The sequence below is a fragment of the Dendropsophus ebraccatus genome, chromosome 7 (genome assembly GCF_027789765.1).
Source record: "Dendropsophus ebraccatus isolate aDenEbr1 chromosome 7, aDenEbr1.pat, whole genome shotgun sequence".
NCBI classification, from domain to species: domain Eukaryota; kingdom Metazoa; phylum Chordata; class Amphibia; order Anura; family Hylidae; genus Dendropsophus; species Dendropsophus ebraccatus.
Window position 1 is genome coordinate 128945146 of NC_091460.1, and position 23224 is coordinate 128968369.

The 23224-nt window shown below is 44.2% G+C and overlaps 1 protein-coding gene and 1 long non-coding RNA gene across 4 annotated transcripts in view; one reads left to right on the forward strand and one right to left on the reverse strand.

Annotated features, from left to right (window-relative positions):
* Nucleotides 1-23224, forward strand: part of LOC138797802 (uncharacterized) — a 131503-nt gene that overhangs the window by 52769 nt on the left and 55510 nt on the right. Inside the window, exon 3 of one of the 2 annotated variants that reach the window (XR_011363995.1) lies at nucleotides 3546-3657. The exons of the other annotated variant lie outside the window; for it this stretch is intronic. This is a non-coding gene — a long non-coding RNA (uncharacterized lncRNA). Of the gene's footprint in view, nucleotides 1-3545; nucleotides 3658-23224 lie in introns of those variants that run through there. 2 annotated transcript variants of the gene reach the window in all.
* The window catches only part of MYOZ2 (myozenin 2), a 68204-nt gene that overhangs the window by 38863 nt on the left and 6117 nt on the right, over nucleotides 1-23224 (reverse strand). For both annotated transcript variants that reach the window (XM_069978449.1, XM_069978448.1), the window contains exon 2: nucleotides 13909-14011. In XM_069978449.1, the coding sequence (XP_069834550.1) occupies nucleotides 13909-13984 (76 nt within the window). In that variant the 5' untranslated portion in view covers nucleotides 13985-14011. The remainder of the gene's footprint in view (nucleotides 1-13908; nucleotides 14012-23224) is intronic.

The window sequence follows — 23224 nt, forward strand, 5'->3', positions numbered from 1 at the left end:
CAGTATTTTCAGCCGCACATGTACGCCGGCGTACGAAATGCGGCCGGACTCATACGCAGTGTGAACATAGCCTTAATGTCTAAAAACTTATTACCTATACCACTATTATTTTTAGGCAAAGATAATCTGGTTAAAAGGGTTCTCCAGAATTAAGAAAAAAAAAAACATAGTTGCTTTCTTCCAAAACAGCGCCACCCCTGCTCTTAGGTTGTGTGTGGTATTACAACTTGGCACTATTCACTTCAGTCGAATACCACACACAAACTGAGGACAAGAGTGGTGCTGTCTGTGGAAGAAGGCAGCTATATTTTTCTAATCTTAAGCACTTTAAATTTTTTTGTGGTTCTATATGTGAAATGTACAGAAGCCTCTTACACTGCTCTTTATCCTTATCCACTATGAGTAATGTAGAAGAATATTCCCTTTATTATTCAGAAAGCCTTGTCACCTGCTGAGGTTCCCTATGGGTAAGGTTGGTTGGGGGCCCACTCAGACTCACTCGCCCCCCTAGGCTGAACCCCTAGCTACGCCCCTGGACCCATCACAACCTGGCAGATCACCAACCATTGGGAAGCAATATAGCCAACCTCCTATCCGGCTGAGCTATATTCCACCGACCATCCACCATAGAAGTGGTGTCACACTTAACTACCTAGCAAGTGACTGGTCGCAGGGCAGTAGTTACCACAGCTGCTGAGCACAGGAGACCGGGAGCGGTAAGGCATTAGGTGCTTTGGTAATCTTCAGCCGTCGACCGTGCAGCACTAATACACGTAGTGATGCGTGGCATGGCTGGCACCCGACAACTTTAGATCCAAACCTAAACCTAAATCAACCAATGGATCTCTATTACACGGAGCGATAATCAGCCGAATCAGCGCGATTAGGCCGAACATCGCTCCGTGTAATGGGGCCGGACTTAATACATGTCCCCCTATGGGTATTAGAAATTATATATATTATACTTCCTCGGATTATAATACGCCACTATTATGTGGTTTGTAGACTTGTACACGTATGGTAACCAGTAGATGATAACTGAAGGTAACATTCTTGGAAAGAGTCCTTATAGTTACTCATGTGATCTCCATTGGTAGAACCTGGTAGACGCAAGGTTACATAAATACATTCATTAACTAGAGGTCAGTGCAGATGCCAGGAAGGTGAGCATGACTATTATTATATATTGGCATGTTATTCAGCACTGGGAATAGAACTGGAGGATGATTAATAGAGTCTTATACAACGTATATATTGTTAGGAGCTGCGGATCATGTTTGTTCCATTGCATCAATATGTTTTCAGTGCACATAGCAGTAAGCCTGATCATAATAAATGCGGTGCATTGGCCTTTGGTGTATTAGAGGATACAGGACACATGAAAGTTCTGAATATGATAAATGGGGACGGCGATCAGGTCACACACATAAGGGTTGTATGGATATTTTCATTTGAGAACCACTCACCTTAAACCATTTATAACTTTGGTTGTTAAAATCCATCCAACCCTTTAAAGGGCTTATCCAGATTTAAATTTACTGGTTTTAGAAAGTTATATAGATTTGTAATTTACTTCTATTTAAAAATATTAAAGTGTCACTGTCGTGAATTTTTTTTTTGCAGAAGTCAATAGTACAGGCGATTTTAAAAAACGTTGTAATTAGGTTTATTAGCAGTTTGAAGCTCTCCCCCTGTCTTCATTGTTCTCCTATGGAGAGAGCTAAATAAAAGACCAAAACAGGACAACAAAGAGTTAATCTACAAATACCACACCCTTTATCTCCTCTGACAGTCAGCACTGACCTCTCTGAGCTCTGATTACAGCTGTCACCCAGCTGTTTGTGCCCATAATCCTCCGTTATCTGCTTTCTGCTGTCGGCTAACTCCCTCCTTCCTCCCCCCCTCCTCTCTCCCTAGAACAGACTGGGTATGTCTGATGCAACAATTCACAATTTTCTGATTTTTTGCAGTGGATGGAAAGAGGAGGGAGGGGGGGGGACCTGGGAAAAGGCTTTTTAAATGCAGATAATGGCATATTTTTTGGCTAATTAACCCAATTACAAAGTTTCTTAAAATCGCCTGGACTATTGATTTCTGCAAGAAAAAAATAAATAAAATACGACAGTGACACTTTAAGTCTTCCCATACTTATCAGCTGCTGTATGTTGTTTTCTTTTCAGTCTGACACAGTGCTTTCTGCTGCCACCTCTGTCCGAGACAGGAACTGCCCAGAGCATCAACAAATCCTCATAGGAACTTTCCACTCCCGCCCTGGAAAGTTCCTATCTCGGACAGAGATGGCAGCCGATGCAGGGACATCCAGGCCTGTATGAGTAATTGCTGGAACAGAGCTTCCATATATAAATAGCAGCCGATGCAGGGACATTCAAGCCTGCACGAGTGATCGCTGGAACGTTTTTGTGGCCCTTTATTTCTATCATTATCCATACATTACTTATTATATGGGGAGATGTGAGGCCAAAAAATTATAGTTTTTACCAGTTAAAAGGAATGGCCACTCTTAGTGAGATACAGTTTCTCTCCAAAGCTTCATTATGCAGCTCTATCTTTGTGTGCAGTTGAATGGAGCTCCCATTCATAGGTGGCAGCCCATAGAGGGACATCTTGGAGATTGTAAGCCCTCGCCGGCAGAGCCCTCTCTTCCTATGTATCAGTCTATCAGTTACTGTATTCATGTTGTTTTCTTAATTTCATGCTGTATGGCTACGATGTATAAGTATGGGAGCTCCATTCCAGCTGTTGCAAAACTACAACTTCCATCATGCCTGGACAGCCTTCGGCAGTTCCCCATCCCTGGCATAGAGTGTCTGACAAGTTACTAACAGTAAGCGAGCATTGCCGGTCACATACACAGCACTGTGCCAAGTCGCTATAGTAATGTGAAAGGTTTGGCGCTGGGTATATCTGGTGTATGCAGGGTGGGCCCCTAGAATAAAATATTCCCTGGTGGGCCCAAGGTACCCCAGTCCGACACTGATTCCACTACATATAAAAGCTGATGCATATGTCCCCAGGGAACTCTTCACATAAGAGGGGCTCGCCTATTTATTTTTTACAGCTATTAATAAAACTGTTGGCTTTAGCAGTAGCACTGGCCAAGAGTATTTACAGTGCTTATACTTTATGTATATAGCATTTACACTCCACCTTTCTAGTGATGGATATCACATTAACTACTGGGATTAACACAAGATGGAAGTGCCAAGGAGATGTCAGACATGCTAATAGAGGCATCCTAAGTGGCAGATATGTTTGTTTCCATATTTCCACACATTGCATGCCCTGCGGTCAGGCTGATATTCTTGCATATTTCATCATATGTCCAGTTAATCTCCACATTTAGGGCTTATTCCCATGTCCTGAAAATTAGGGCCCCACGGACAGGGAAGCCCTGTATCATGACGGGAGCGAGAAAACTGTTTGAATCTCCGCGACACTGTAATGACACAGCCGTGTCACATGCAGTAGAACCTATAACACATTGGCGCATATGAAACTTATACAAATACTACATTACTTTTTAGTGAACGAAACGGACACCACTGCCCTTAGCGTTCAAGCTCCCTCTTGTAGACCTGTGCTTTTTATGTTCATTTTTATGTCTGGATGAAAAAGAATTTGGATATCTGTGCAACAAGAAGGGTGAGTGCCATATTCCTTTCTACAGATACATTACATTAGAAGCATCATATAGGGAAGACTAGAGATAAATCTGAATAATATATTACATGGTTAGGTTATGCAAAAGAAGAGCCCGAAGAGCCTCATCAAAGAGTCTCGAAACACAGGACTGGCCAGATATCCCTCCACTAGGCATTGCTCCCACCTAGCCAGAATCCTGCTCCACACTGATGAGGGGCAACACCCCGAAACAGCTGTATGTGGATGGATACCTGGCCTTGGTTTTTCCCTTGTCATTACATTGACTGATAGGGCCACTTAATATGGTGTTTTTGGTGGTTTCCGTACAGGAGCCACCCCTTGGCTGGGTCCTTCCCGGAGGGATATCCGGCTAGTCCTCTGTTTCAAGACTCTTTGATGAGGCTCCACGGGCTCTTCTTTTGAATATTCATGTTTCCCAGGGGGCAATGCACCTAGGATTTCACTGCATTGAGCGCTTTCACTAGCAGACGGCAGTTTTGTCGTTTTGGCTGGTCTCCCTGAGATCTGTGATCTGTTTCTCTTATGGTTAGGTTATGTCTGCTATTTGTCTCATCATTAGAGATGAGTAAACCTACAGTAATTTTGCTGGCTCCTGGCTCCCGCTGTCTAGAGAAGATGGATGCAGCCCAAGGACTACCCAGAAAACATGGCTTATAATTGCATCCCTAGGGCTGCATCTATCGCCTCCAGTCACCGGGAGTCAAAGGCACAAAGTATTGATTTGGATGAACCTGAACTTACTGTAAGTTCGCTCATCTCTACTCATCATGCGTCTGTGGGAAAGAACTATCTGTATATATAAATATTTTACTGTGTGATGATTTCTCTTGATTATGCAATACATGCAAATAATACTGGAAAACAAAGGGTGACATATGTTTATTCCTGGTACCAGGAAGTCAAGAAATTGTACTTCCTTTATGTGTATCTTTTTATAAACTAGTCTGTTTAAGTTAGTCACAAAAATTTGTCAAGCCTATAAAGGAGTTCTTCAGTGACGCAAACGCTCTAGAATCATATAGCACCACCAAAAATACATCTGTTTTACCTCTTTGTAATCCTCTCCCTTACCATATCCTCTTACTACTTCCTGTTTCAGCAGTTGCTCAGTACTACAATTCCCAGAATGCATTGCTTTCCTCGCCTCTGCATTTCAGCCCTCCTACCCTGCCTACTCCTCTCCCAAACTGCTGCTACCAGTTCCATGTCCAGAGCTGTGGCAGAACACAGTAGAGGACAGATCTGTCATCTGTGTGTGTGTGTGTGTGTGTGTGTGTGTGTGATAATCGCTAACCCAGCCCATTTAAGAGAGGGGAGGACAGGTGTTCCACGTCTCAGAAGGTGGGGGCCAGGAGGAAGGAGCGAGATGGAGTAGAGTGGAGAACAGGTAATTACTTACTTTAAACAATATATGGAGCTATGGGTTGGCTATTTAAATTTATGGTGCAAGTCTATTTCTGAGCGCCGGCCTGGCCTGAGGCACTGGAGGTAGGCCTGCCCGCCCCCAGTGTGACGAAACCCCTCTGTGACGCTGCTCCATTGATTTTAATGGAGCCGCGTCACTGAAGGGAGGGCAGAACGTCACACTGGGGGCTGCCAGGCCTACCTGCAGAGCGTCAGGCCAGACAGGTGCCCTGGAATAGACTTGCACTGTGCACTTGAACCGGCCAGCGATTCAAAAAAGGACTGCAGCATCGGCATCCTTGAGCCGCTGCCAGTCTATTGATGTAAAAATCTTAAAGCGATATACCTAAGGGTACCTTTGCTTTAACAATGCAAAAAAGTCCCTCCAGCTGTTATAAAACTACAATTGTCATCATGCCTGCATAGCGAAAGCTTTGGCTGTATAGACATGATGGGAATTGTACTTTTTCAACAGCTGGAGGGCCTGAGTTTGACACCAGTGCTTTAAGAGGTATTCCACCCCAAATCTTTTTGGCTGTATATACTGTAATAGCCACTCTATAGCTCTATATATTACTCAAAGCACTAGCTGATACCAGTGTTTTCTATCTATCTATTTCTTTTGTCATGTTCAGATTTGTGGGCTAACATTGACTTGTGCATTGTAAATTTGGAAGTGATGTCCCCCTTTTGATCACATACTCCTCCTATCTGTCCAAGACTACTTAATTAGTGATAAATAAAATACAATTTGGTTATTATCTAGTCCATTTTGGATGCTCCCAGGAGGCTGCTGTATCTTTGTGTTTGTTCTTTTGTAATGCAGACACATCAGATTTGCAGCTGTCCTTTATATCACTTTCTTAGGAGGTGCTGACTAATTTTGTCTTTGCAGTGTTCTGTAGAGGGCAAATACGAAATAGGAATAGCGCACATAGAAGGATGAAAGTTTTCTAATGACTAAAAGGACTGGAGCAGAAAGTCATTGAAACACTGTTCAATCGATGAAATTGTCAAAAAAGTAATATATATATTTTTTTACCTGAAAGGGTTGTTTGGTGGCCTAGATAGATAGATAGATATAGGAGATAGATAGATAGATAGATGTGGTGTCCCACCACATGTGTTACAAGTCTGAACACCCCTCGCAAAAGCCTGTACTCAAGTTTAAGTGGTAATGAAGTCATGTATAAGTTTTGCCACTAGGTGTCGCTAGTATGTGTATCTATGTCTGTATATTGCACGGCTGTAGTGAATCAAGGGTTAATGTTTTGTTCAGGATCTGCACCACCAATGAGAACTGTTCTTTCCTTCCACCTATCGCTATCCTCTTTTCTCTTTGCACTCTCTTCTCCACCGCTCACAGGAGCTGTTACACACCCTGTAGGAAGTTGTCACATGGGGAGAGGAAGTGTAGTCACACACTTAGTCAGTCCAGTGTAGTCCAGTCTGGAGTGTGGTAGTGGACAGATGCTCATGAAAGACACAGAAACTTTCTTCTTTAAAGCAACACTTCTACCTCTAATGCAGAGCTAAACACCTAAAGAAAGGACAATTCAGGGATCACACCAACCCACGTCGTGCAGGACAGTATCCTAAAACAGAGGAACTGATCCGGATAAAGCAAAGTTGCTACAAGCCTATGTACTCTATCTCGCAATGCAGGTGACACCGGGACACTCTCGGACAATTCACTCAACTCAGGGAACTGGCGCTTGTGTCACCCTAGGAAGACAGGTCACCCGACACTGTAGGGCAACAGGTAGTGCAGTGACAAAGGTCGAAACACAGGCCCAAGTATTCTTCTTCTTTCAAGTATTCTTCTCAAGTATTCTTCTACTTCTTTAAAGTTTCAGCAGAGCACATTACTACATTAGGTTGGGATTCTCAAGACAAACTCCTCTCCACTACTCTGAACTTTCACAACCTACTCTTCTCCACTGCTCTCAGCTCACCCCGTTATTCTCAGCACGCAACCAAGTCAGCACTGCTACTCTACGTTCACTATTTCTTCAGTTCTCGGTGCAAATTTGGTCAAGTCAAGTCCAAAATATTGTCTAATTGTATGCCAAAGTACTCGTAAGTAAAGAAAAAGTTTATTTATTCTATTGGGACTGATTATTGCAATAGCACCTACACAGCAGCCACACCGTCCTTGGGTCATCTCCCCTTTCTGTCGGAGGCGGTACCGACAGTCCGGGGGGGGTCATATCTCTATTCCGGACCACCGTGATAACCCGGCAGGTAACCGACCATTGGGAAAGGGTATAGCCAGCCTCAAATACTAAAAGCAGGTGTGCCTTCATACCTGTGTGCTGATTCAGCATTGGCATCACGACAACCTACCACCTGGCTGAGCTATACTCCACCGACCAAACACCACAGTAGTGGCGTCACACAGTACCGTTTAGCAAGTGACTGGTCGATCACACACCACATATAGGAGATAGATAGATAAATATTTTTACATACGTACTTCCTAGGTCTTCCTTTCAATATAGACATCTGTCTACTGCAGCCAATCACCAACCATAGTGATGACCCTCTCCAGACAGTGATTGGCTCAAGTGGTCACATCTTCATATCAAGCAGTGTCACTATTGCTTCCTGGCCCGTATGCTTGGGGGGCCTGTTGCCACACCTTACCACATGCAGTCACTTTGTAGTTCTCCTGAACTGGCTTTGAAAATGACAGCCTTTTCAGGGAGCTGCGGTGTGCAATCCTGCATGCAGCCTCCTCTCCTTCTATTCAATTTTATCAGCCCATCACTGATACAATGGAATAGCCAAGTGCTGGAAGATGGAGGGGCGCCCTCTGCGCCTTTTTCTGCTACTTCATGTGTGATGTAGAGCAGTGCTATTAGCTCAGTCCGCATTACATAGCATTTAGACCAGAAAATAATAATCTAAACTCACCAGTCCCTGTGCCTCTGTTGCACTGCCTCCGGGTTCCGCTGATCTCCGCCGGAAGTCATTTTCGTCTGGACACTGGGTATGTTACATACCCAACTCTTCCAGTTGTATCGCCACACCCCGGCGGTGTCCTGCCCCAGTCACTGATTGGCTGAGCGGGAAATCACTCAGCCGGGTAACATATGCTGCCTGTGCTGGAAGACAGAAGAGTACAGTGCACACTGGGAGAGCTGCATCCGTTGATGTGGGGAATTTGGACGTCCATGGGCCCCCCAGTAGCTTTGGGCCCTGGGTGGCCGCCCAAACCGCCCACATTATAATCCGCCACTGAGATCTTTTGGTTCCCAGCAGTCAGACCCCGTGTCATCTGACACTTATCTCCTATGCTGTGGATGGAGGATACGTTTTTTCTATGCAGAATTTATTTAATATCTAGGTTTGGTTGAGATCATTGCTGCTTGAGGCTAAAACCTTAGATGCCCTCTTTTTTTTATAAGAGGCATTGAATGCTGCAACACATTATGGTTCATTTATGGACCCATGATTTATTGGACTACTTATTACTTCTGAACGGCTATTTTTAGGACTCTTGTCACACAACGTAAAAGTACGGCCGTTGTTGCAATCGGCAATAACGGCCGTACTTTGTACGAAAATACACGCTGCACGTTCTTCTACGGGATCCCGGCTGGAGCGTATACACATAGTATACGCTCCGGCTGTGATCCCTAGCAGCGCCGCAAACAACTGATATGTCAGTTTTCTGCGCCCGCTATTCATTGAATAGCGGCCGTAGAAAACCATGTCAGTGCACACTATGAAGCGAGCTTACGTCTTAGTGTGCTATGGGGAGTTCTGATGTGGGCGGCCCGCATCAGAACTCTACGGCCATAAAGATCATCCGGGATGATCTTTGCAGAGACCAGCCGCTCCGTGATGCGGCCAGGTCATGGAATGGCCGGTACAATACGCCATTTGAACATGGCCTTATAATGGAGCACAGAGACTGCAGGGAGCATATTTCTCCTGGCTCTTTCTAAGGCCTTATTCACACGTTCAGTCATTTTTTTTTTGGCGGGAAATACGACCCGTATAATCCGCAAAAAATTACGGATTGGGCATCAGTATTGCATGTGTATTTCCGTACATCCGTTTTTTTGTACTGACTGCAGAATACTAGTTAAGTTGAGTAGGTTAAAAAAAATTAGCACCAGCATGCCCAACCCCTAAAATCAGGGTCGGCTCCAGGTCGACTCAGCGGGCCCCTCATCCATCCACTATGCACAATAACTTCAGACACCACTAGCATACACCCACATTATTGACACACACGCTTACTGACACATTACTGACTGACTGGCACACACATTACTGACTGACTGACATTACTGACTGACACACACAGACACACAGCATTTACAGCTCAGTCTTCTCCATCTTCCTCTCTGTTGGCTGCTCTCTAAGGTTGAGGACCTGCGGGTCATGTGATCAGTCCCTTCACCCTTTTCTCTCTGTGCAGGCCCTGCTTCTTTCTCTTGTGTTTTCTGATGTGCAGCGCTCAGCCTGCAGTATAGTTAAGAGAGCTTTGGGCCTCTAGAGGCGCTGTGGGCCCCGACACTTGCCCAGATAGGTCCTGTGCTGACGCCGGCCCTGCCTAAAATAAGTCACATAATCACCTGTCAGCCATTTTATTTTGCCATTTCTGGTTTGCTTTACTGTGAGATACAGTAGTTCTGCTAATTAGTTCATTCTCTTTCTGTTTGCCAGCACCTGTGCTTCTGCAGTTCCTTCTTCCTGGTTGTGGTTGCTTAGAAACACAACCTTATGACCTATGAGTCATCCGTATATTTTATGGAAATGCGGATGCCAAACAGGTAACAATCCGTAAAAATAGCGGATCCCATTGATTTCTATGAGAGGATCCGTAAAAAAAAAATCTGGGTCCGCATTGGGACATGTCCTTTTTTTCAGCATAGGTTTGCATCCTTGTAATCTACTGATAGTGTGCACTAACTTGGATATGGAAATACGGATCCGTAAATTACGGGATGTGTGAATAAGGCCTAATGATCTGTGGGGGTCTGAACTAGGACCAATTAAAAACCTTTTACATTTGTCTATGGCATAACAGTACAATAGTTGGGCGCAGCAGCACAGTGTGTAAGGATACTATTACACGGAACGATAATCGACCGAATCGGCCCTATCCGGCCAATTATCGTTCCGTGTAATAAAGACAACGATCAGCCGATGATCGTTGTCATTGGCTGATCGTTGATATAGGTTCTGACCTATAATTGTCGGGCGCCGACTGCGCGTCGTTACATGTAATATCGGTGCACGGCCGGCGCTGACAATCAGCAAAGAAGAATACATTACCTGTCCAGGCTGCAGGGCTCCTCTTCCTCTGTCCTTCTCCCCGGGTCCGTGCGCTCCAGCTTCAGAGTGGCCTGTCTCAGCTGACAGGCTGCTCAGCCAATCACTGTCTGGGACCACCGCGGTCAGTGATTGGCTGAGCGGCCTGTAAGCTGAGACAGGCCTCTCTGAAGCTGGAGCGCGCGGACCTGGGGAGAAGCACAGAGGAAGAGGAGTCCTGCAGCCTGGACAGGTAATGTATAAAGGTTAAACAAGGACTGCAAGGACATCGGTAACAATGTCCCTGCAGCCCTTGTAAAAACAATCGGGCCGTGTAATAGGCCCAGTAAACGAGCGACGATCTAGCAGATCTGCGCGCGTTTACATTTATTATCGGGCACTGGACTGAACATGCCCGGATGGTAAGATGCACGCTGGATTACCCATGATCCCCTATGTGGACAAGTAGTGATTTATTTACATCAACAGGTACAGCAATGCAATGTTTCAACCATAGACGGTCTTTTTCAAATATTGCATTGCTGTAACTGTTGCTGTAAATAAAGCGTGGATACCCGATCACTAACGGATGCTATTGGACTATTTTCCTCATTTTTAGGTGACATGTCAAAAGTTTTGTTAGATGACAGGGACACTTTAAAAGAACAACTTAGTTAAAAACTTGCATGTAATTTATTGGGTAGTAATTGTGGCAGATAACACCTACTACTACTACTGCATATAAATGCCACTACAATATTAGCATAATAATAGTATAATAAAATAATAATATATATAATAATATTTATATATAATATATAATTTTTTGTATTGTATTTGCAGAACTATTCATTTGGCATTTAAAGGGGTTGTTCAACAAAAAATAAAATAAAATTCTTTCAAATCAACTGGTGCCAGAAAGTGTCAAAGATTTGTAATTTACGTCTATTGACAAAAAAGAATCTCAAGTATTCCAGTACTTATCATCTGCTGTATGTCCTACAGGAAGTGATGTATTCTTTCCAGGGTGGAGAGCAGGAGAGGTTTTCTATGGGGATTTGCTGCTGCTCTGGACAGTTCCTGACATGGACAGAGGTGGCAGCAGAGGGCACTTTGTCAAATTACACCACTTTCTGCAGGACATACAGCAACTGATAAGTACTGGAAGAGAAGATTTTTTAATAAAAGTAAATTACAAATGTAACTTTCTGGTACCAGTTGATTTGAAAGAAATACGGTACTTTTTTGGTGAGCCACCCCTTTAGGTTTGGGCATTATTTGGCAGTAGTGTGCAGACACACTGTACTATGTAGGGTCTATTTAATTATTGTAACTATTTAATTATTGTAACTACCTACTAGTAAAGTCCAGGATCTATTGCAGAATATGGGCCCTTAGCTTCTTTCAGAAACTGTTAAAGGGACCCTGTCACCATGAAAATGCTACCTAAGGTATCGGCATCATCTTATAGAACAGAAGAAACTGAACATATATATCTAAATATATATCTTTATGGGAATTGATTCAGTATGACTTGTCATTTATTGATTGAAATTTTTGATGTTTCCATGCTAAAGACTCCAGTCCATGGAGTGACTCCGCCCACTGGACTCCTTGCCATAGAATGAGCAGGGATTTCTATTAACATTTTACAAGTTATGCAGAATTTTTTCCCACAAAGATATATATCAATCTGCTCAGCTCTCCCTGCTCTATAACATAATGGTGATAGATTAGATTGCAATGTCTAGGTGACAGGTTCCCTTTAAATTTGAGTGTTGTTGTTCTGCAACGTTCAAGACTGTTACTCCAACCAGTGGCTCTATAACCACTTAGCATTTGCAGCCTAATAGGTGGAAGTACCCGTCCGACTTTTTTTGTGTCCCTTTGTGCAAAGGGAAATAAATTATTCGGCTTCAGAGAATTTCATCAGAGTTTGACCCCCCTTACAAGAGGCTCGCCAGTGACCCCCTTCCTATATTGTAAATGAGGAGGCAGCAACCAGATTACTCCGTTTACCCCATTTGTAGATTTTATGCTATGCTTTCCAGGGCACTGACTTCTAAGAAGACTGTGCTGCACATGCAAATCTTACTTTGCATCTACAGCACAGTAAATACAGCCTAGACTATACACGCAGCAATAAAAGTTTTGTAATCTATTGCAACTAGGAGTGGACTAAAATAGATGAGTAACATAGACTTTAAAGGGATACACCAGCAAAAAAAGTTTCCCTTCAAATCAACTGGTTTCAGAAAGTTATATAGATTTATAATTTACTTCTATATAACAATTGCAGATTTCTAGTACTTATCAGCTGCTGTATGTCCTGCAGGAAGTGGTGTATTCTTTCCAGTCTGACACAGTGCTCTCTGCTGCCATCTCTGTCCGAGACAGAAACTGTCCAGAGTAGTAGAAGTTTTCTGTGGGGCTTTGCTACTGCTGTGAACAGTTCCTGTCACGGACAGAGGTATCAGCAGAGAGCACTGAGCCAGATTGGAAAGAATACACCACTTCCTGTAAGACATACAGCAGCTGATAAGTGCAGGAAGGCTTGAGATTTTTAAACAAAAGTAAATTACAAATCTATATAAGTGATTAAAAAAAAAAAAAAAGTTTTGATGGAATACTCCTTTAAGGATAGTTTGAAGTGGAGGCTTACCACTGGCCCTCTATCTCTGGTGGAGGAGTCAGAGTATATCGTTTCCCTCAACAACCCTAAACCTGTATCCACCCCTAGTTGTAATATATGCCCTGTCTTTCACGGTAAGGCTATGTTCACATTACACGAACAACCGGCCGTTCCGTGACCCCGGCCGGGTCACAGTACTTAAGGATGATCTTTCCAGCCGCAGGGTTCTAATGTGGGCGCATCAGCGCGCGCCCGCATCAGAACTTCCCATAGCACACAATGAGGCAAGCGGCCGGAGCTGCTCGCTTCATTGTGTGAACTGACAAGGTTTCCTATGGCCACAATTTATTGAATTGCGGCCGCAGAAAACTGACATGTCGCCGCACAGGATCTCGTCCGGAGCATATACGATGTATATACGCTCTGGCCAGGATCCCATAGATCAATAGGCAGTGTTCACAGGCGTACAAAGTATGGCCGTTGTTGCCATCGGCAACACGTACTTTTACGTAGTGTGAACATAGCCTAATAATGGACAAGCATCTAAAATAGCACCATACCAGTTATTCTGCATGCTGTATATACTATGTGTATTTTGTCTGTACTCCTTTGACTAAGTTACAGTCATGTTTGTTCTTTCACCCACGGGATCCCAACTATGAAGCTGTTTATAGTGTTAACCCTAAAGACAAAGATGAAAGTCAATCCAGGCAGACTATCTGTCAGCTGTTACTCAGCTTCATTCCTGTACCGCAGTTGTTCATCTGAAAATAGATCTCACCAGACAACTACAAAAGCCTCAGCTACCCAGGATGGGCGATATTCTTACAGATTATTTATGGACGTCGGTTCGATGACAACATATTCATTACTTTACATTTTAGATAAATCGATATAAATGGCCTTGGACTCGTTTGTACCGTTTCCTTGAATCTCTCTCATTATGGCTGAGGCCTGTGCGCGCCTTTCTTTCTGTAGGGCAGTGTGCGATAGCATTGTCTTCTTCACACTGGGTACTGCAGGCTGAAAAAATATAAGGAATAACAGTGTATAAATAAGAACTATAGACACACAAAAAAATGAAAAATATAACAGGAATAGATCATACACACAATACATGTTAGGCTATGTTTTTAACAGCATATATTTTCGTAAAATCACGGTCTTTGTACAACGGCCACGATTATTACAAAAAATATACGTTACCTCTATGTCTATGGAATCCTGGCCGGAGCGTATACACAGGGTATACGCTTCGACCGGGGTCCCTAGTGGCACCACAAACAACTGACATGTCAGTTTTCTGCAGCTGCTATTAAGTGAATAGCGGCCACAGAAAACAGTGTACACTATGGAGTGAGCGGATCTTGCTTCTTGCTCTATAGCGTGCAGTGGAGAGTTCTGATGCGGGCGCGCACAGATGCACCCGCACCAGAACCCTTGCAGACGAAAAGATCATCCGGCCGGGACTGCAATACCAATCGGGATGACCTTTTCAGAGACCGGCCGTTCCGTGACCCGGCCTGGTCACGAAACGTCCGGTCTCTTACACAGTGTGCACATAGCCTTGAAGTGTACCTCTACTGTTTTATGAGAAATGACTAGCAAGCAGCACTGTGCATGATATTCATTCCTCTTATGTAAATCTATTTTGAATTTGGTGCCAGAATAGGCTTCTCCCTGTTCCTGCTCCCAGCCGCATACAACTATACCTTATCAGACGGAGCTTTCCACTGGATCGCCTTAGCTCCCATCTCCAGCGTAATGTAAATCTATGGTGCTAGGTCTGACACTGGAGATGGGAGCTATGGAGATGCAGTGGGAAGCTCCGTCTGATAAGGTATATAGCTGTGGCGGGGAGCAGGGAGAAAGGGTGCTTGGAAGACTCTTCTGACCCCATATTCAATTCAGATGTATATTAGAGAAATGACAAGGCACAGTGTAATTTTTTTTCATAAAAAAAAAAAAAAACACTTTAAAAATAGTTTCCCTTTAATGTAAACCATATTAGTTAAGTGACAGCTACTTAAAGTTAAAGGGGTACTTCGGAGATTTAAACTACATTGCTTTAATAAAGTTAACCCCCTCTTGCCGCTGCACAGTAAATTATTGTCGCTGCAGCCTATGCCTGAGGCTGCAGCAACCTTAGTTAATGTTCCTTGGATGACACAGGCACAGACTAATGCAGCGTTTACACTGAATGATTATCGTGCGAATTTGCACGATAACGATCGAATTTGAACGATAATCGTACATGTAAACGCTGCGAACGATCAAACGACAAAAGAGAAATCGTTCATTTTGATCTTACATGTTCTAAAATTATCGTTCGTTGTTCGCAAAAAATTCACAGATCGCTCCGTGTAAAGAGTCGTTCGCCGATTTAAACAATGCGGGAGATAGGCTTAAGCGATCGCAAAACGAATTTCCGTACGATATATCGTACCGTCTACACGCTGACCGTTATGAAAAAATCGGTACTCTGACATCATTAATCGTACGATCGGGCCAATTATTGTTTCGTGTAAAAGCAGCATAAGACTGACTCTTTTAAGGTAGGGGGACTTAGCAGAGGGCCAGGGCCCAAGTGGACCACTGTAGGGAGCTTTCTAACTTGCGTCCTTCCCCTACAACGTCCAACACAAAAGACTCATACACTTTCTCTACCCATGGGATTTCCTTCCTCAGCGTATCTAAGGTGCGCTGTGAATGGGTGAAGAGTGCATTAGAAGAAGTAAAGTGAAAGATAATAGGATAGAAGAATAAGACATCCCCATAGGTTCACAGATCCATGTGACACACAAATAAACAATAACCCTTTCTATACTCCAGCCCTGTAACAGCGACATCTAGTGGAGAAACTTTATTACTACTTTCATCACCACTGACTCACAATAAGTATAGGTTTTTACGAAGGGTGTAACCAATAGCAAAACCCGTGGTGGGACACCACCAGCCCCGCTGTTCCTGACACAAACATTGGGGGCCACAGAGGGGGCTGTGTGCCCCCTTACTGTTGCTAGTCATCGGAAATACATATGTAAATAAATAACACTATACTTTAAAATAAAGTTATACTACAAAGTATTGCAGTCATTGTATTAGCAAAAAAATTTTTTTCACAGACTCCGGAGAACCCCTGTAGGGTAGCTTCACACACACCGTATCGCAGCTGCAGATCCGCAGCAGATTTGATCTAAATAACTGAACACAGCATCAAATCTGTTGCGGATCTGCTGCGGATCCTGTACGTGTAAAGGCACGCTTAAAGTGATACTGTTACCTCCTTACTCACTTTAGGATGATCCTGAAAGCATTTTCTAGCAACTTTTTGCAGCAATCTTACTTATTGTACTACAATTAGGGATGGTCCGAACCGAGTTCGGTTCGGGTTCGTACATAGGCTGTATCCCAGTTTTCCAGGCGGTCCTCCCGCTGTATACACCCGCTCCACGGAGCAGCCAGACAGCGGGAATCTGATGCCGAGCGTTCTGGTTCATACGAACCGGAACCTCGGAGGGTTCGGACTATCCCTTACTACAATGTCTACTCTAAACCATACTATACTGTACATTTTCTAGATCATACATTTGTATCTAGATGTGCCCCTATCTGTATTTGCAAATAAGGCAGGAGGAAATAAACCAGAGGGCACCCTGGTGTTCCCTCATATAAGGAATGGGAAGGGCTGAGGGCATAGACAATCTCCTATCCGCCCAGTGGGTGATATGTGACATTACCAGCACTAGGAGGGAGATACAGAATGTACTCTCAATAGTTTAAAAGGGAAATCAAACCTAAATTATTTATTTTCTTAATTAGTCAAGCTAAGGGCCCTATTACACGGGATGATTATTGTGCAAAAAATCGTTATATCGTTCAAATTTAAACGATAATCATTCTGTGTGTATTTAGGCAATGATCGAGAAATCGTTTGTTTCGTTGATTGCATCTTTTAAGCTGACCCTAAAATCATTGTTAATCCTTCACTAATCGTTCACTAAATGTTCGCTAATCTTCTATGTATGTACACATTCGGGGAGATTTATCAAACATGGTGTAAAGTGAAACTGGCTCAGCAGTTGCCCCTAGCAACCAATCAGATTCCACCTTTCATTTTCCAAAAAGTCTGTGAGGAATGAAAAATGAAATCTGGTTGCTAGAGGCAACGGAGCCAGTTTCACTTTACACCATGTTTGATAAATTTCCCCTATGGTGTAAAGTGAAACTGGCTCAGTTGCCCCTAGCAACCAATCAGATTCCACCCTTCATCCCTCACAGACCCTTTGGAAAATGAAAGGTGGAATCTGATGGTTGCTAGGGGCAACTGAGACAGTTTCACTTTACACCATGTTTGATAAGTCTCCCCCATTGTTCCTTCCTTTGCTGGGATGAGAAGTAGTAAACTATCTTAGTAGCCATAGTAACTTACGACTATTGCTCTGTGTATTATGGTGAGCGATTTCAGGTCCTTCCCAAAAGTGCTTGTTTAGCATTAATCAACAAAAACGAAAAATCGCTTAATCTAAAATTACCCTAAATGCAATTATTCCTAGCAAAAAGATGGGGCGGAGGAAGCTGCCCCCAAACAGCACAAGTCTGGATAGGGTATTGCACTCACCATAGCTATCAAAGATAGAATGGGACAGACAGGAGCGATTAAAACCATGAGCACTCAGGTGTCTCCTGCTAATTGCGGTCATGTGGGTCTCACCAGGAGGAGTGCAAAACACGGAGAAAAGAGAGAAACAAAATACGGTTCAGGGAAGAAAAAGAGTGTTGCACCTCACACCTATGGCTGATACTAGTACCTCTTGGATGCATAAAAAACATCAGAATTCTGTATGTGAATTGATCAAGCCACACTGCCCCATGTACCGCGTGCAGGTATCTGATACACATGGGTCCCTACACTAAGTCCGCACTGTGCCAGTCAGCGACCACCACCCCTGCAGGCGTGCACAGTCAGGGAAGGGAGGCCATCGAACGGCCCTGTAACCCCCATGCCACAGGACCAGACCTAAAAATGCCACACCAAAACCCAGCCAGCACCACCGGCGGAGGAAGCTGCCCCCAAACAGCACAAGTCTGGATAGGGTATTGCACTCACCATAGCTATCAAAGATAGAATGGGACAGACAGGAGCGATTAAAACCATGAGCACTCAGGTGTCTCCTGATAATTGCGGTCATGTGGGTCTCACCAGGAGGAGTGCAAAACACAGAGAAAAGAGAGAAACAAAATACGGTTCAGGGAAGAAAAAGAGTGTTGCACCTCACACCTATGGCTGATACTAGTATCTCTCGGCTGCATAAAAAACATCAGAATTCTGTATGTGAATTGATCAAGCCACACTGCCCCATGTACCGCGTGCAGGTATCTGATACACATGGGTCCCTACACTAAGTCCACACTGTGCCAGTCAGGGACCACCATCCCCGCAGGCATGCACAGTGAGGGAAGGGAGGCCATGGAATGGCCCTGTAACCCCCATGCCACAGGACCAGACCCAAAAATGCCACACCAAAACCCAGCCAGCACCACCGGCGGAGGAAGCTGCCCCCAAACAGCACAAGACTGGATAAGGTATTGCATTCACCATAGCTATCAAAGATAGAATGGGACAGACAGGAGGGATTAAAACCATGAGCACTCAGGTGTCTCCTGCTAATTGAGGTCATGTGGGTCTCACCAGGAGGAGTGCAAAACACGGTGAGACCCACATGACTGCAATTAGCAGGAGACACCTGAGTGCTCATGGTTTTAATCCCTCCTGTCTGCCCCATTCTGTCTTTGATAGCTATGGTGAGTGCAATACCTTATCCAGACTTGTGCTGTTTGGGGGCAGCTTCCTCCGCCGGCGGTGCTGGCTGGGTTTTGGTGTGGCATTTTTGGGTCTGGTCATGTGGCATGGGGGTTCCATGGCCTCCCTTCCCTGACTGTGCACGCCTGCGGGGGGAGTGGTCGCTGACTGGCACAGTGTGGACTTAGTGTAGGGACCCATGTGTATCAGATACCTGCACACGGTACATGGGGCAGTGTGGCTTGATCAATTCACATACAGAATTCTGATGTTTTTATGCAGCCGAGAGGTACTAGTATCAGCCATAGGTGTGAGGTGCAACACTCTTTTTCTTCCCTGAACCGTATTTTGTTTCTCTCTTTTCTCCGTGTTTTGCACTCCTAATGGTGAGACCCACATGACCGCAATTAGCAGGAGACACCTGAGTGCTCATGGTTTTAATCCCTCCTGTCTGTCCCATTCTGTCTTTGATAGCTATGGTGAGTGCAATACCTTATCCAGACTTGTGCTGTTTGGGGGCAGCTTCCTCTGCCGGTGGTGCTGGCTGGGTTTTGGTGTGGCATTTTTGGGTCTGGTCCTGTGGCATGGGGGTTGCAGGGCCGTTCCATGGCCTCCCTTCCCTGACTGTGCACGCCTGCGGTGGTGGTGGTCGCTGACTGGCACAGTGTGGACTTAGTGTAGGGACCCATGTGTATCAGATACCTGCACACGGTACATGGGGCAGTCTGGCTTGATCTATTCACATACAGAATTCTGATGTTTTTTATGCAGCCGAGAGGTACTAGTATCAGCCATAGGTGTGAGGTGCAACACTCTTTTTCTTCCCTGAACCGTATAAGAAAAACAGGGCAGGCCAGACAGGTGTTGGTAGTGAGGATTCAATTATTAGGGGACACATAGGGAGATCGGTCACAAAGACCGGAATCATTGAACAGTATGTTGCCTACCTGACAACACACTGTAGTGGATTGGGTTGACAGATTACTAGGAGGGGCTGGCAATGATCCAGCGGTTGGCACATTGGCACCAATGATAACAATAGAGATAGGTGAAAGGTCCATAAAAATTATTTCAGGGACTTAGGGCCCTATTCCACGGGACGATTATCGTTCGCATAATCGTTAACGATAAACGTTTTCAAACTATCGCTATTGCGAACGGCCTGAAATCGTTCACCCATTTACATGGAACGATAATCGTTACTTATGATCGTTCCTGCGGTCGCCTTGACGCTATTGCGTTCGTTGCTACTGTGAACGACCGAATGACGTCTTATTCAAGGTGAACGTTTTGCGAACGATAAAAATAGGTCCAGGTCTTATTAAGCAATCAACGATTTCTAGTTTGTCGTTTAATCGTTAACTGCTATTCAACCGAAAGATTATCGTTTAGATCCGAACGATGTAACTATAGTTCAAACGATAATCGTCCCGTGGAATAGGGCCGTAAGGCAGGAAGCTTAAGACAAGAACCTCCAAGGTAATATGTCCATCTGAATAGGGAGGGTGCAGCTGTGCTGGGGGAGAAGATGGCTAAGAAGTTGGAGGAGTGTTTAAAGTAGGGACCTGGGGATCTGGGGGGAGGGTAACTATAATATACATGGTAAAGAAATAGGGGTGGAATGGTGGGACGAGATAGAAGAGTCACTAGTAATAAGAGGAAAGGAGATATAGATAAGTATATTGAGTGTATATATAGTAATGCCAGAAGCCTCACGAATAAAGCTGAGGAATTAGAACTGATAATGGTGGAAGAGAAATAGGATATAGTGGGGATAAGCGAGACATGGCTGGATGATGGCTATTACTGGGCAGTTAATCTGCAGGGTTATAGCCTATTCAGAAATGACTGTACAAATAAAAAAGGGGGAGGGGTCTACCTATATGTTAAATCCTACCTTAAGCCCATTCTGCGGGAGGATATACGTGATAATAATATGGAGTATTTTGGGGTATTGGGGGGAGTATTCTTATCTGTATTCACAGATAAGAATGATATGACATGACTAGGGATGGTGTAAATCCTCCCATAAATCTCACCTGCCTAAGACAATAAAAAGTGGGGCGACGCCTTAAAAACATTAAAATCCATAAATCCCTGGGCCCAGAAGGTATCCAGCCCAGAGTTTTGCAGGAACTGTGTTAGACAGACCCTTTTTCCTAATAAAGTGGTACCTTGGATTAAGAGTAACTTGGTTTAAGAGCGTTTTGGTTTAAGAGCTCACAGTTTTTCAAAATTGTGACTTGGTTTAAGAGCATTGTTTTGGTTTAAGAGCTCCCTGTACTGGGTGGGAGCGGGGAGGGGCATGGTCTGCATAGCGGGGTCTATGGCACTGTACTCTGACCCAGGAAGTCTCCCTCACCTTCCAAATCATAGCAGATTTACTTCAGGCTGGGGCTTACATCACGGGACAGGACTGTGGAGGTAATCTCTTCATAGCTGTAACCCCTCGCTACCCGGACAGAGTGCTGCTATACTGTGCCTACATCTGCCCTGCTCATTCCTTCCTGCTCCCTGCAGTCTCTGTCAGTCCTGATTGGTCCAGGCTGAACACACACCCCTTCTCCATTGCTGTCATGTGACCACACAGACCTCTGGCAGCAGCCCATCTTCTCTATTCTAGCCTGTTGTACTACGCTCCTGCATTATGGGGATCTGCAGTTCCATCCTGTATCTACAAACTGCTGCTGTTTTTCAGGTTTATGCACTTACTATACATTATACTAAATGTTTGTTTCATTTGTTTTACTTGTTATTCAAAATATAAAATCATTATTTTTGGGGCGTGGAACCAATTATCTGCATTTCAATGATTTCTTATGGGAAAATTTGCTTTGGTTTAAGAGTGGATTTGCATTACAAGTGCGGTCCCGGAACGAATTATGCTCGTAATCCAAGGCACCACTGTATTTAATGATTCTATAATGACAGGGATTGCTCCACAAGACTGGCACATAGCTTATGTGGTACCAATATTTAAGAAGGGGTCAAAGAGTGATCCTGGAAACTATAGGCCTGTAAGTCTAACCTCTATAGTGGGGAAAGTATTTGAGGGTTTTCAAGGTATTCTATACTGGAGTATCTTAATGAAAAAAAATCACACAGCACCAGCATAGATTTATAAGGGATCGGTCCTGTCAGACTAATCTCATCAGCTTCTATGAGGAGGTCAGTTATAAGCTGGACCTGGGGGAGGCTGTGGATGTTGTGTATGTAGACTTTTCAAATGCATTTAATACAGTGCCGCATGTAAGGTTGGTCTAAAAAATGAGGATAATGGGACTAGAGGGTATTATATGTAACTGGGTAAGTAGTTCCCGCTTCATGAAATTCCCGGAACATATACAGCCACAGACTGTTTACATATTCGCGGTTAAGATCTGACTGTGGCATAAGTGATTAGTCCACCATTTTCTATTCCTGGTAGAGAAAGCAGGGGGGACAGCCATCATACTGACAGCTGAACTCCTGTAATCCCTGCACGAGAGACCTGCAATACCTCAGTCTAGGTCCGTTGAGAAAAGTGGCGGCCTTGAATATGTACCCTTGATGACCTCTGTAAAAAGGCGTATCGGCGGTCATTAAGAGGTCAGTAGACATATATTTGGCTGTGTGGAAACAGAGACAGTGCTTGTAGTCCTGTAACGGTGTACTGTAACTTGGGACCCCTGGGCTCAGTGTAAAATCAGTAAGACGCCCCCTTATGTATCATGTGACATTTTTAATACTGGTGTCTTCTCATGTGGCAGAGGAGCTTGGGGCACTCTTAAGCGCAAAGTGTTACTGCTACAGTACTTCCTCCCCCTTACAGTTATAATCATATAGCTTGGTCTAGGGGTGCAACCATACATACTTAAAGTGACACTTTCACCCCCTTTTTGCATTATGACTTCTCTACACAGGTGTAAAGGGTAAATTTTGAAGTTTTCATACCTTCTTTTATATCATGCGTCACCAGGGGTGTAGCTAGGATTCACGGAGCCCCATAGAAAAAATTTTAAGGGGCCCCCCTCCCCTACACACAACACTAAGCGCATATATATATATAGTATATGCTCTGTGATGTTCCTGGCTGCAGCCACAAGAGTGAGTGGCAGAGCGGAGAGCCAATAGATGCTTGCTATGACAGTCCACTGTTTTTACCTATAAGGGCCCATTTGGTGCCCTTATGCTTAAATGCATAGGTGCAGGAGCAGACAACCTTCTGTTTAACCCCTTATGTACTGTAGTGTGTAAGTGACCCAAAGATCAGAAGACAAAGAGATATCTGCTTTACTGCTCCTCTACTAATAACCCCTGACCTCTGCAGGGAGCTTGATTGCAGGCAGCAAGAACAGAGGTTAGAGGTTATCAGGCAGTGAAGCAGAGATCTGTCTTCTGCTTGTTAACCATTTTTTTGTGTTGCAGTATGTAAGTAAACACTGGGTCATTTA